The 12,123-nt window shown below is 47.4% G+C and overlaps 1 protein-coding gene across 1 annotated transcript in view; it reads right to left on the reverse strand.

Annotated features, from left to right (window-relative positions):
• Positions 1–12,123, reverse strand: part of GABBR1 (gamma-aminobutyric acid type B receptor subunit 1) — a 172,191-nt gene that overhangs the window by 16,549 nt on the left and 143,519 nt on the right. Inside the window, exons 16-19 of the mRNA XM_083600595.1 lie at positions 11,509–11,659; positions 9,160–9,292; positions 6,364–6,480; positions 3,660–3,767 (exon numbers count right to left, since the gene is read on the reverse strand). Coding sequence (XP_083456721.1) covers positions 3,660–3,767; positions 6,364–6,480; positions 9,160–9,292; positions 11,509–11,659 — 509 coding nt within the window. The remainder of the gene's footprint in view (positions 1–3,659; positions 3,768–6,363; positions 6,481–9,159; positions 9,293–11,508; positions 11,660–12,123) is intronic.

Genomic DNA, 12,123 nt, shown 5'->3' on the forward strand with positions numbered 1-12,123 from the left:
GCCCACTTTCCACCTTAGAGCAGATTTATGCCACAAGGTGCCATAGGAAGGCACTGGACATAGTAAAAGATCCATCGCATCCTGGTCACTGTCTCTTCGAGCTCCTGCCGTCGGGACGGAGATACAGGACGATGGAGACAAGAACGAGCCGTCTTAAGAACAGCTTCTTCTCCAGAGCGATCTCGGCCCTGAATGGGAAGCCTGGACTTTGAAAGTCATCTAATCTTCCTTGCTGTACTATACTGTATTGTTTTAATTAGTGTTTTTATGGAGCAGTCAAGTAATTTCGTTGTCCCTGAGAGGGGGCAATGACAATAAAGATATTATTATTATTATTATTATTATTATTATTATTATTATTATTATTATTATGATACTACTACTACTACTACTACTACTAATAATAATAATAATAATAATAAATTTATTATTTGTACCCCGCCCATCTGGCTGGGTTTCCCCAGCCACTCTGGGCGGCTTCCACAAAGACCAAAAATTCACTAATATGTCATACATTAAAAACTTCCCTGAACTTTAACCGGTTCTAGAATTCTCACACGCACGGGAGTTCCACCTGGGAATTCCCCAGGAAGGTTGTCCCACGTCAGAAACCAATGGTTACGAGAATATCCATGTGCAGCAAGCGGGGCGTGTTTGTGTGCCAGCGACAAAGTGCGCAGAACATGAAGCAACAGCTGTAAATTCTTAAAAAGCAGATTGAACCGATCCTTCGACAAACATCTTAAAACTGCTGTCCGCTTGGGATGTCTTGCCAGGAACCCTACGTGTGTCAGGGAGGAGGGAGGGATAAAGAAAGAAGCAGACACACAGATGAGAGACGGGCAAAAGGGGAGTCAGGATTATTAGGGTGGGAAGGAGCCAGGAAATTTTGGTGAGGATGTGGGAGAAGAACGAGCAGTTAGGATTAGGTAGTGGAGGGGAGAGAGAGCAGGAAACAAGAGGCAAAATGGGAGGTGGAGGAAGATTCTTCCAGGTCTGCAGCTCGGGATAAGTGTGCACGTAGATGTTTATTAGTGAAAACCATCATTACAGCCCTTCCTGTAAGGTCACGCACTCCACAGAACAATTTGCCTACTGTGAGTATAGCATTGCCCTCTTCCACTGCAAAAACAGACAAACCTGTCAGCTCCGTTTTAATAAACAATGCTCTGTCCTCAAAAGAGAGTCAAGTGTGGCTGGGAACCTTGCCGCCTGCATTGGACACCCTGTTCCACAACTCTGAAATATATGTAGGCAAGCTGCAGTTGCTCGGGGGTGGCAGAAAGGCACTCTGTGTACACTCTGTGGTACCTCAGGTTAAGAACTTAATTCGTTCTGGAGGTCCGTTCTTAACCTGAAACCTGAGCTACCACTTTAGCTAATGAGGCCTCCTGCTGCCGCCACGCCACCGGTGCGCAATTTCTGTTCTCATCCTGAAGCAAAGTTCTTAACCCGAGGTACTATTTCTGGGTTAGCGGAGTCTGTAACCTGAAGCATCTGTAACCTGAGGTTATTCCTCTCCATTTTTTCAGTCCACAGGATCCTGCTCTCTATGCTATTTAATACATACATTCAGCTGCTGGGAGTGGTCACCTGGGACTTTAGGCTGAGGGGTCATCAGTACGCTGGTGCTACCCAACTCCATTTGTGCGTAGCAACTGAATCGGGAGAAGTCCTGGACCAGTGCCAGCACTTGGTGGCGATCTGGATGAAACTGAATCTGAGTCCTAGAAAGGAGGAGGTTCCGTGGGTGGGCGACTCCTGAGCCCTGCTCATTGGTCAACTGGCTGCTATGGACGGGGTCACTCTGGCCCTGAAGGAGCAGCTTCATAGAGGTGGTGCTGGATCCATCTGTGGAATCCCCGCTAGAGGCCCAGGCGACCTCGGTGGCTGCCTTCGGCCTGTTTCAGCTGGTAAGAAAACCACAGCCATTTCTGGAACAGGGCAGCCTAACCCTTATTGTCCATGCTAATCCCTGGACTGGGTGACTGCAATGTGAGGCTGTCCTTGAGGCTGACTTGGAAGCTGCACTGAGTGAAAATAAGGGACCAGCAGCCTCGAAAATAAGGGATCAGCAGCCAAAATAAGGGATTTTCGGAGCACAGGTATGTTCAACTTCTGAGCCCCTCCAAGCCAAAGGCAGAAAGCCCAGCCAGCAGCCAAACAAAGCCTCAAGCGGTGGTTCCCACAGCGCAGCAACCCGGCAAATGGGATACAGCAAGGAAAACCACCGTCACCTCTCCGCTGGGAAGCGCTGAGCAAAGGCGAGTCCCCAGGCAACGAGGCCGATTTGATCGGCACAAGGCATGCAAGCTCCACCCCCCCAGTCATTCTTAGACTCCTTATTGGGTGAGCAACGCAGCCAAACAACACAGTTGGAGCCTCCCTCCTCCCTGGCCGGCAGGGAGGGAGGGAGGGAGAGGAGCTGCTTCCTTTGAAACCCAGGAAATCTAAGGGACATCATCAATAAGGGACAGCAGCAGGACACAGTGCTGGGATAAGGGACTGTCCCTCCAAATAAGGGACGCTTGACAGCTATGTGCAAAATGCAACAGTTCAACTTCTGACCGGGACGGAATATTGCCATCGTATTATGCAGCTGCTGAAAGAATTGCACTGGTTGCTGCCACTCAGCAAGGCTCAATGTGTTAGTGTAGGTCTACAAAGCCTTCTACAGTACAGCTTGGGACCAGGATACCTCAAAGACTGCCACACTCCCCTGATCACTGTGTTCTGCAGACGGGACTTCAAATGGGAAGGGGGTGGAAGGGATGGGGGAGGGCTGAGCAGCAGTAGCACAACCCTTTGCACTGGGCCAGCTTTCCCAACCTGGCGCCCTTCAAATGTTGCTGGACTGCAACTCCCATTATCCCTGCCCGCTGCTCACACTGGGAGAGGCTGATTGGTGCTGGAAGTCCAGCATCTGGGAAAGGCTCTTAGATGGCCAGGCTGCTCACCAGAACATGATGGTTTGAGCATATATCACCAATCCTGGCCCGACTGCACTGGCTGCCAGTTGGTTTCCAGGCCCAGTTCAAAGTGCTGATCTTGACCTATAAAGCCTTACAGGACCTCAATACCTTAAGGACAGCCGTTCCCCATACAAACCGACCCACACTCTGCACTTGTCATCTCAGGCCCTTCTCTATGTCCCCCTTCCCCGAGAGGTTTGGAGGGTGGCAACACAAGAACCGGCCTTTTTGGTGGTGGCTCCTCATCTGTGGAATGCTCTCCCCAGAGAGGCTTGCTTGGTGCTATCATTAGATACCTTTAGGCACCAGGCGAAAACATTCCTCTTGGCCATTAAATAATCTATGGCCTGTTAAAGCTGTGGAATTGGGCGGACTGTTGTTATGATTATTTTATTATTACGCTGTCTGTTATTATGCCTTTTATTATGTTTTTATTATTGTTTCTCCGTAAAATGAGTTCTTAATGTTGTACACTGCTCTGGAATCTTTTGATAAAACGGGGTATACAAGTCAAATAAATAATAGTAATTAAGGCCTTGTACCGAAAACTGATTTCCTAGTTTGGTTCTGTCACCAATTAAGCACTGGGCACGGAGCACCTTGTGTATTTGTGGATGTGACTTGTGTTCAATCGCCCTGCAAGCTATTTAAGCCTCCCAGCATGAGAGCCACACGCAAGGGCATTACCTCTGTGGTGCGTTTCAGTGGGTTGACAATTTGCCAGATGGCCAAGATGACGAAGTCGAGCCCGACAAGCAGCCCAACCGTGGCGTAGAGCTTCCAGGGCTCCAGAGTCTGGAAGAAAAGAGGAAAGACAGAATGAGGGAACAAGAGGCCTGAGGGCACTTCCAGACGGTTGTTCTTTGGGGGTGGGATTCAGTCCCATTGTGGCTGGCTCAAGTTGTGCAGTTATAGCTGCCTGGGAGACCTTGTGCAACAAACCCACTTCCCCAAAGGGTTGGGGTTTGTATATAATTTTTATTAAATTTTCTGTTTTACAATTTAAAATACTCATTTAAACATCCTTAAAATATCAAGGACTTCCCTCCTTCTCTTTCCATGGTTCATTTTACATATCATAAATCCCTGCATATTTTACAAAGACATTATTACATCCGTCAAAACTTATTTACACTGTTGAATTTATCTTAATGCTGCCAACGTTTTCAAGTGTACACAGTTTCCCCCCATAGTATACTCAATAAACATTTTCCAATTTTCTCTCATCGTATGTTCTTCTCGTTCTCTTATTCTATACGTTAAATCTGCAAGCTGAACATTTTTTGCCAATTTAAGTTGCCATTCAGTGTTGGGCGTTGCTGTTTTTTTGAGAAGGAAAGTGGTGGGAAAATCAGTGGGAAATGTGGGATAACGCTTGCTTTGACGCAATGCCATCTACCCCCCCTGCACACTGTGATAGGAATTTTATGGTCTTAGATATATGGTAATGTTCATAAGTGTACCAACCAAGCACATATATAGATCAGCACAGGAAGGCCAACCTGGAACCATTTTGATTCCTAAACTGACCAAATGTTTTCTCTGAAAGGTCAAAGTGGGAAACCTCCCCATTGTCTCTTTCCTCACAAATTCTGTCTTAAGGACACATTTAAGATATGAATAGGGTGTGAGCCTGTGACCTGGCCCGGGAACTAAGTATTTATCACTACAAAAGAATGGTGGGCTCCCCAGGCAATCCAATCAAGTAACCTGCCAGACCAATCAAGTAACGTGCCTTTCTGAGCTCGAAGCATGGGTACCCCCAACAAAAATTTAAAATTTGGCTCTTTAATTTGGAACTAATGTGATTTGATTGGTTTGTTAATAAAAAATATTTAAAAAAAAGTAACCTGCCAGACAGGAGATAAACAACAACAGGAGAAAAACAATATTCAAATTTCTGTTTTAGACTGCCTTTTCTGTGATGTAGGTGTGATGTATCTGAGGGGTGGTCTTAGGTTACACCCCTCCTGTGATGTATGTATGATGTTTCTGGGGGTGGTCTTGATCTACAGGGTGGCAATTTCAAAAGTCTTTATAAGGCCTTGCACGGCATTTTTCTGGGTCCCTCCTCTCTCTTGCGGGTGAGGGGAGCACCCTGTTGCAACAGATCTATAAAGATCAAGCTTACTAGCTGCTTTGCTTCTCAATATTCTCTGGTTGGCCTCTGTTATTTTCTCCTGCCAATAGGGAACCTATGTAAGGACTCTATATGGGCTCTTGGATACCCCATAAGGGAAAAGGGCAATTTTTGTTTACAACAACACAATTCGGAATGAACACTCAGTCGACGCCCAATGTCACCTAATCTCCCAGCTAACTAATCAGAATGAGTGCTCAAAAGACGGGGAGCGCCCTGAGTCAGCTGAAAGGGGTGTTCCAGAATACGCAAAAAACATTCACAGAGGTCAAGCACAGAGGCTCCCCTCTATGGCACACCTGAGATTCGCTATATTGTATGAACCGCTCCACCCAAAAGCCTTTAACCTAGAGACACACCTGCCAGATATGAAGTAGGCAACCATAATCTGCATTAGCAATTCTGAGACCAAAACAAGGGAGGGGTGGTGTTGATTTCAGATAGGTTTCTTCTGAAATAGGTGGCTTCGGTCTTGCGATCACCCCCAAAGCCCCCACCCATAAAATGCTGGGAACTATAGTTTGCCTCTCACATAGCTGCCATGGTCCCCAACAGCCTTAACAAACAACAGTTTCCAGGATTCTTGGCGGAAGCTGTGCGATTTACAGGTATGGTGCATGCATAGTTCTCGCCCAATGCTCCCAAGGTATCTTCGCACACCATCTAGCCAGTCACAACTGTTTCATAAATAATGGCGTTTCAAAGAGAAAACCTCAAAGTGTCTTGCGGCCAGCAAATCTTATTACAGCAGAAACATCCACAGACTAGAGCCCACTTCATCATCATCAATTAAATTTATATACCACCCTTTATCCAGAGATCTCAGGGTGGTTCACAAGATAAAAATGCAGGATAAAAGCACAAAATGGAAAGTAAAAACAAAAACACCCCCCCCCCCATCCATCCATAGAAGCTTATGCCACAAACAAATTATGAACCTTTCACGTGCTTAAAAAAAAGACTATTTGTATCGCTTCTTGGCCTTTTGGCTAAGATCAAGTGTGAAAAAAGACTATTTGCTGGGTTTTGCCATAGCGCAGACTTAACATGGCTACACCTCTGAAAGCTACGCAACTAGAAGGGGGAACCTGAGTTGGACTCCAACTCCCATCAGCCCTCAGCCGGCATGGCCAAGGGTCATGGATGATGGGAGTTGTAGTCCAGCCACCCTTGAAGGGCTACACAGGCTCCCTCATCCTTGCTAGGCAGTTCGTCTCTGGCGGCATGGTAAAGCACGTCAAAGCGCCTCACCTTCCGCCGTTCTTTCTTCTCTTCTTTCTTGGTGAAAACCGTGTGCACCCACCAGATCTTGGTGAACATGCTGCCGTAGCCCAGGCTGAAGCCCAAGCCCAGGAGCCAAAGACGAGCCTGTGGATTGGAGAGCCCAAAACAGCAACAGAAGAGCATGGTTAAGAGCACTGCCACATTTGGCCCAACATATCCAAGAACTGCCAGACATTCCCACAAAGCTGCAGCACAGAGACAAACTAGACATTATGGAGGCAACCTTGGATGGAAAAGCCATGTGGTTGCCAGTCTAGAGTGGAGAGGGCTTTAAAATGCAGCTTCAGTGGGTGGGTGCTCTCTCTCTGTGTCCCCCATCCTCCCAAAAAACCCTGATTTACCCCAGCTTATTGTCTCGGTAAGGGACGTGGGTGGTGCTGTGGGTTAAACCACAGAGCCTAGGACTTGCCGATCAGAAGGTCGGCGGTTCAAATCCCTGCAACGTGGTGAGCTCCCATTGTTCGGTCCCTGCTCCTGCCAACCTAGCAGTTCGAAAGCATGTCAAGTGCAAGTAGATAAATAGGTACTGCTCTGGCGGGAAGATAAACGACGTTTCCGTGCGCTGCTCTGGTTCGCCAGAAGCGGCTTAGACATGCTGGCCACATGACCCGGAAGCTGTACGCCGGCTCCCTCGGCCTATAGAGCAAGATGAGCACCGCAACCCCAGAGTCTGCCACAACTGGACCTAATAGTCAGGGGTCTCTTTACCTTTATACTACATTTTTTAAGATTTGCCTTGAGACAGTCTTTAAACCTCTTTTGTTGACCACCAGCACTACGCTTTCCATTTTTAAGTTCGGAATAGAGTAGTTGATTTGGAAGACGATCATCAGGCATCCGCACAACATGACCAGTCCAACGAAGTTGATGTTGAAGAATCATTGCTTTGACACTGGTGATCTTTGCTTCTTCCAGTACACTGATATTAGTTTGTCTGTCTTCCCAAGTGATGTGTAAATTTTTTCGGAGACACCCTTGGTGGAATCTTTCGAGGAGTTGTAAGTGACCCCAAGGGTCACTCTAGTTGAACCCGCTGCAGTGCAGGAATCTCAACTAAATCATCCATGACCAATGGCCACCCAGCCTTGGCTTTCAAACCTCGAAGAAAGGAGGTTTATCTAAGGCTGCATGTTTCCAAATACAACTCCCATCAACCATGACACTTGGCCATGCTGGGCGCTGATGGGAGTTGGAGTCCAATGCAGGTTCCCCAGACCTGAGGCGGAGAAAGAGGCAGGAGGATGACAGAGGAAACATGGGAGGGAAATCAAAACAGCAGTGAGCAAGACTGGAATAGATGGTGCGTTACAGCAGCACAACCCAGCCAGTTTTGCAAAATTCACATGGAACTTGAGTGGGTGGGATTGAGAATTTAAAATACGGCAGAGGTCTTCCTTCCCCAAAATGGTGCCCACAACTCCTGTCCACCTCTGGCAGCACAGCTGGGTGAGACTGCTGGCAGTTCTGGTCCAAAACCTCTGGAAGGCAGCAGATCAGGGAAGGCTGGGAGAAGTGGTCAGATGGGAGATTGGACTCTTCCAGCCATTTCCCTCCTAACAGGTGATGCTTCTGGTATTATAATATTATACAGAGACAATAAAGGTAAAGGTAAAGGGACCCCTGACCATTAGGTCCAGTTGTGGCCGACTCTGGGGTTGCGGCACTCATCTCCCTTTATTGGCCCTAGGCTCTGTGGTTTAGACCACAGCGCCAAACACTGACAACTGGGAAACACTGGCCTGCGAGCGCTCCACTTGGAGAACAGCCTTTACCAAAGGTGTCATGGGCTTTGAAGACACTTGAACTCAGGACGCAAGGGAGAAGCATGCTAAGAGGAAGCCACGCTTGGCAAATCCACACCATGATCAGCTCACGCCTGGAAACCAATGTCCCTGCTGTGGAAGGACGTGTGGATCCAGAACTGGCCTCCACAGTCACTTACGGACTCACTGTTAAAACCGTGTTTATAGAAGACAATCTTATTCGGCTCTGAATGATTGCCAAAGAAGAAGACTTCCAACTCTATGATTCTAATAAAGTAGAGGCAGAACATAGCCATTGTGGCTAGTGGCCAGTGATTGCTTTGTCCTCCATGAATTTGTCTAATCCTCTTTCAAAGCCATCCAAGTTGGAGGCCATCGCTTACAATTCTCTAATGGAAGCGTCAAGACTGCCACCTACTTTTCCCCATTGGTAAAATACAGCAGGACGTACCAACTTTACTTAAGCTTCAATGGTCAATGAAGATTTTACACTGTCTGCTCCGCTAAATAATATTCCCATGCTCTTGACTGAATGGGTGTGGCAAAAGAAGAGAAAGAGAGTATCTTACAGCAGCCTTGCAATGTAGTTCAGCGGCAGGGTTGAGGCTAGTTTGGTTTTGCAACCCAAAACGGTCCTTGGAGCGGAAACCTTGCACTCCATCGAGTTGCATGCATATACCTCTAAACGTGTTTTAAAATTAAAAAAGGAATCAATTTTCCAACAGGTTCCTAGTTAGAAAGCGCATCAAATCCTCCACTGCTTGCTACCCTTTGCTCTCTTTTTTCAGTGGTGGGAGGAGGCAAATTGGTGCCTGAGTGTTGCTATGTCAAAACTTGGATTTCGTCCATCAATTTCCATGGGGAGCTCTCGCTTCTATCCCAGGGGAAGATGGAAAAAGAAGAGAGCTACGGGTCTCAGAAACGGCCCTATGCGTGATCTAACTGGGAGGTCTATGTCCAACAGACGATGCCCCAGACCTCTAGAGAGTCTATCATGTACCTGGCAAACAAAGGGAAAGAGGCCCTTGCTGATGTGGAGGCCATCCAGTCCGAGCGGGAAGACAGACGCTTGCGCCAGTGCGCAACCCACGGCTGTCATGTTGTTGAGGTACGGCTGTGAGTTCTGGATGTATCTGTGAAGGAACGGAAGGTGTGAGAGACCTAAAGCGGGGATTTGCATCAGAAAGGATCTAAACCAGGCTGCCCTCGATGCCCACATTATGAAGTTGCTTGTATATTTTGTGAGATGTGTTGTATGATATATATACAGTGGTACCTCAGGTTACAGATGCTTCAGGTTACAGACGCTTCAGGTTACAGACTCTGCTCACCCAGAAATAGTACCTCGGGTTAAGAACTTTACCTCAGGATGAGAACAGAAATCGTGTGGCGGCAGCGGGAGGCCCCACTAGCTAAAGTGGTGCTTCAGGTTAAGAACAGTTTCAGGTTGAGAATGGACCTCCGGAATGAATTAAGTACTTAACCCGAGGTACCACTGTATATATATTATTTTGAAGTCGCTTATTTGTATATTTCTATATTTTGAATGACACCATACCAATTATATATTTTGTTGTTGTTTAGTCGTTTAGTCGTGTCCGACTCTTCGTGACCCCATGGACCAGAGCACGCCAGGCACTTCTGTCTTCCACTGCCTCCCGCAGTTTGGTCAGACTCATGTTTGTAGCTTCGAAGACACTATCCAACCATCTCGTCCTCTGTCGTCCCCTTCTTCTTGTGCCCTCAATCTTTCCCAACATCAGGGTCTTTTCCAGGGAGTCTTCTCTTCTCATGAGGTGGCCAAAGTATTGGAGCCTCAGCTTCACGATCTGTCCTTCCAGTGAGCACTCAGGGCTGATTTCCTTAAGAATGGATAGGTTTGATCTTCTTGCAGTCCATGGGACTCTCAAGAGTCTCCTCCAGCACCATAATTCAAAAGCATCAATTCTTCGACGATCAGCCTTCTTTATGGTCCAGCTCTCACTTCCATACATCACTACTGGGAAAACCATAGCTTTTACTATACGGACCTTTGTTGGCAAGGTGATGTCTCTACTTTTTAAGATGCTTTCTAGGTTGGTCATTGATTTCCTCCCAAGAAGCAGGCGTCTCTTAATTTCGTGGCTGCTGTCACCATCTGCAGTGATCATGGAGCCCAAGAAAGTAAAATCTCTCACTGCCTCCATTTCTTCTCCTTCTATTTGCCAGGAGGTGATGGGACCAGTGGCCATGATCTTCGTTTTTTTGATGTTGAGCTTCAGACCATATTTTGCGCTCTCCTCTTTTACCCTCAATAAAAGGTTCTTTAATTCCTCCTCACTTTCTGCCATCAAGGTTGTGTCATCTGCATATCTGAGGTTGTTGATATTTCTTCCAGCAATCTATATTTATATATTATATATTTACTAACAGCTATTAGCCAGCGTGTTGCGTTTGCATTTTTGTAGATTGTCACATTTTGCAACACAGGGGTTTGTGTTTGTTCACATTATGGGGAGCAACAGATTAAAGGTATGTCGTCCGGGCTTTGCATCCTCAAGAGCCATGGTGGTGTCGGATAAATGGTGTCTAACACAGAGTCTTGCATAGGGGGATAAGACAGATGCCAAGTCCTCTCGGAAAATGTATGGATCTGTATCCGCACTGGGAACCTACCCTCGCATGTTATTAGCTCACTTTTTATAAGGCATCTGCATGACGTCATGATCAAAATATACTGTATTTTTCGCTCTATAGGATGCACCAGACCATAAGACGCACCTAGTTTTAGAGGGGGAGAACAAGAAAAGAAATTTCTCTCCCTCTCTGCGCAGCGCCCCTTCAGCGAAGCAGCAGGAGAAATGGAGCCCCTTCCATTTCTCCTCCCGCTTCGCTGAAGGGGCGCTGCGCAGAGAGGGAAAGCTGCACAGCACCTCTCCAGCAAAGCGAAGTCAGGAGAGCAAGAGGGATCGGTGCACACCGATCCCTCTTGCTCTCCTGGCTTCGGCGAAAGCAACGTGAAGCCTCCGAAGCGCAGCGGGAGCGCTCCTGCTGTGCTCCGGGGGCTTCGTGTTGCTTTCGCTGAAGCCATGGAGCTTGCATTCGCTCCATAAGACGCACACAGATTTCCCCTTAATTTTTGCAGGGGGAAAAGTGTGTCTTATAGAGCGAAAAATACGGTACTCCTCCCATGTTTTCCCTTCTCAGCTTCTAAGGCTTCCCACCATGCCCCGACTTTACAAAATCCAACTTCTAAAAACTGAATGGAGCAGCTGCACAAATTCCTCAGGTGCAGATGACTCGCTGAGCTGCTATTCCATAGCTCTGCCAGCAGATGAGTGGGTGACTAAGTAGGTTGAGGGTTACCCACCTGACGTGCCCGTTGTAGATGTTGAAGGCCAAGCAGATGATGGCCAACAGGATACCCACGCTGGAGAGAACCGAGACAGAAATGAAGAGCTTCTGGGAGAGGTACCGGAAAGTGATGATGACCTTTGTGTAGTCAGCTGGCGGGACACCGCCTGTAGGGTATGGGGGGGAAGAACAGAGAAACTCAGGCACCAGGGAGCGCCTCATAGTCCTTTCCACCATTAGCATCCAGGAAGACTATGTTCTTTTTTTTCCATGAATGGTTTTGCTTGCCCCTTTCTGTGACCCTGGAAGACAGAGGGCAAGTTGGCACCAGCCAATCTGACAACAACCAGGCCGCCGTGTGCATGGAAGTGGCTGTGTGGCAACTGCCCTGAGTGGCTCAACAAGTGCATAGGCTGCCTCCTGACTCAACCCAGTTTCACATATTTCCCAAGGTCATAGCTGTCAACTTCTCCCTTTTCTTGCGAGGAATCCTATTCGGAATAAGGGAATTTCCCTTTAAAAAGGGAAAAGGTTGACAGCTGTTGCCCAAGGTGCTTTACAGCAGCTTGGTCTCAGCAGACCCTGGGACTTGATTTGTTTTTAAATATATCTATCTCTATTTCTCTGTGTC

The sequence above is a fragment of the Podarcis filfolensis genome, assembly GCF_964270895.1.
Source record: "Podarcis filfolensis genome assembly, chromosome: 2".
NCBI classification, from domain to species: Eukaryota; Metazoa; Chordata; class Lepidosauria; order Squamata; family Lacertidae; genus Podarcis; species Podarcis filfolensis.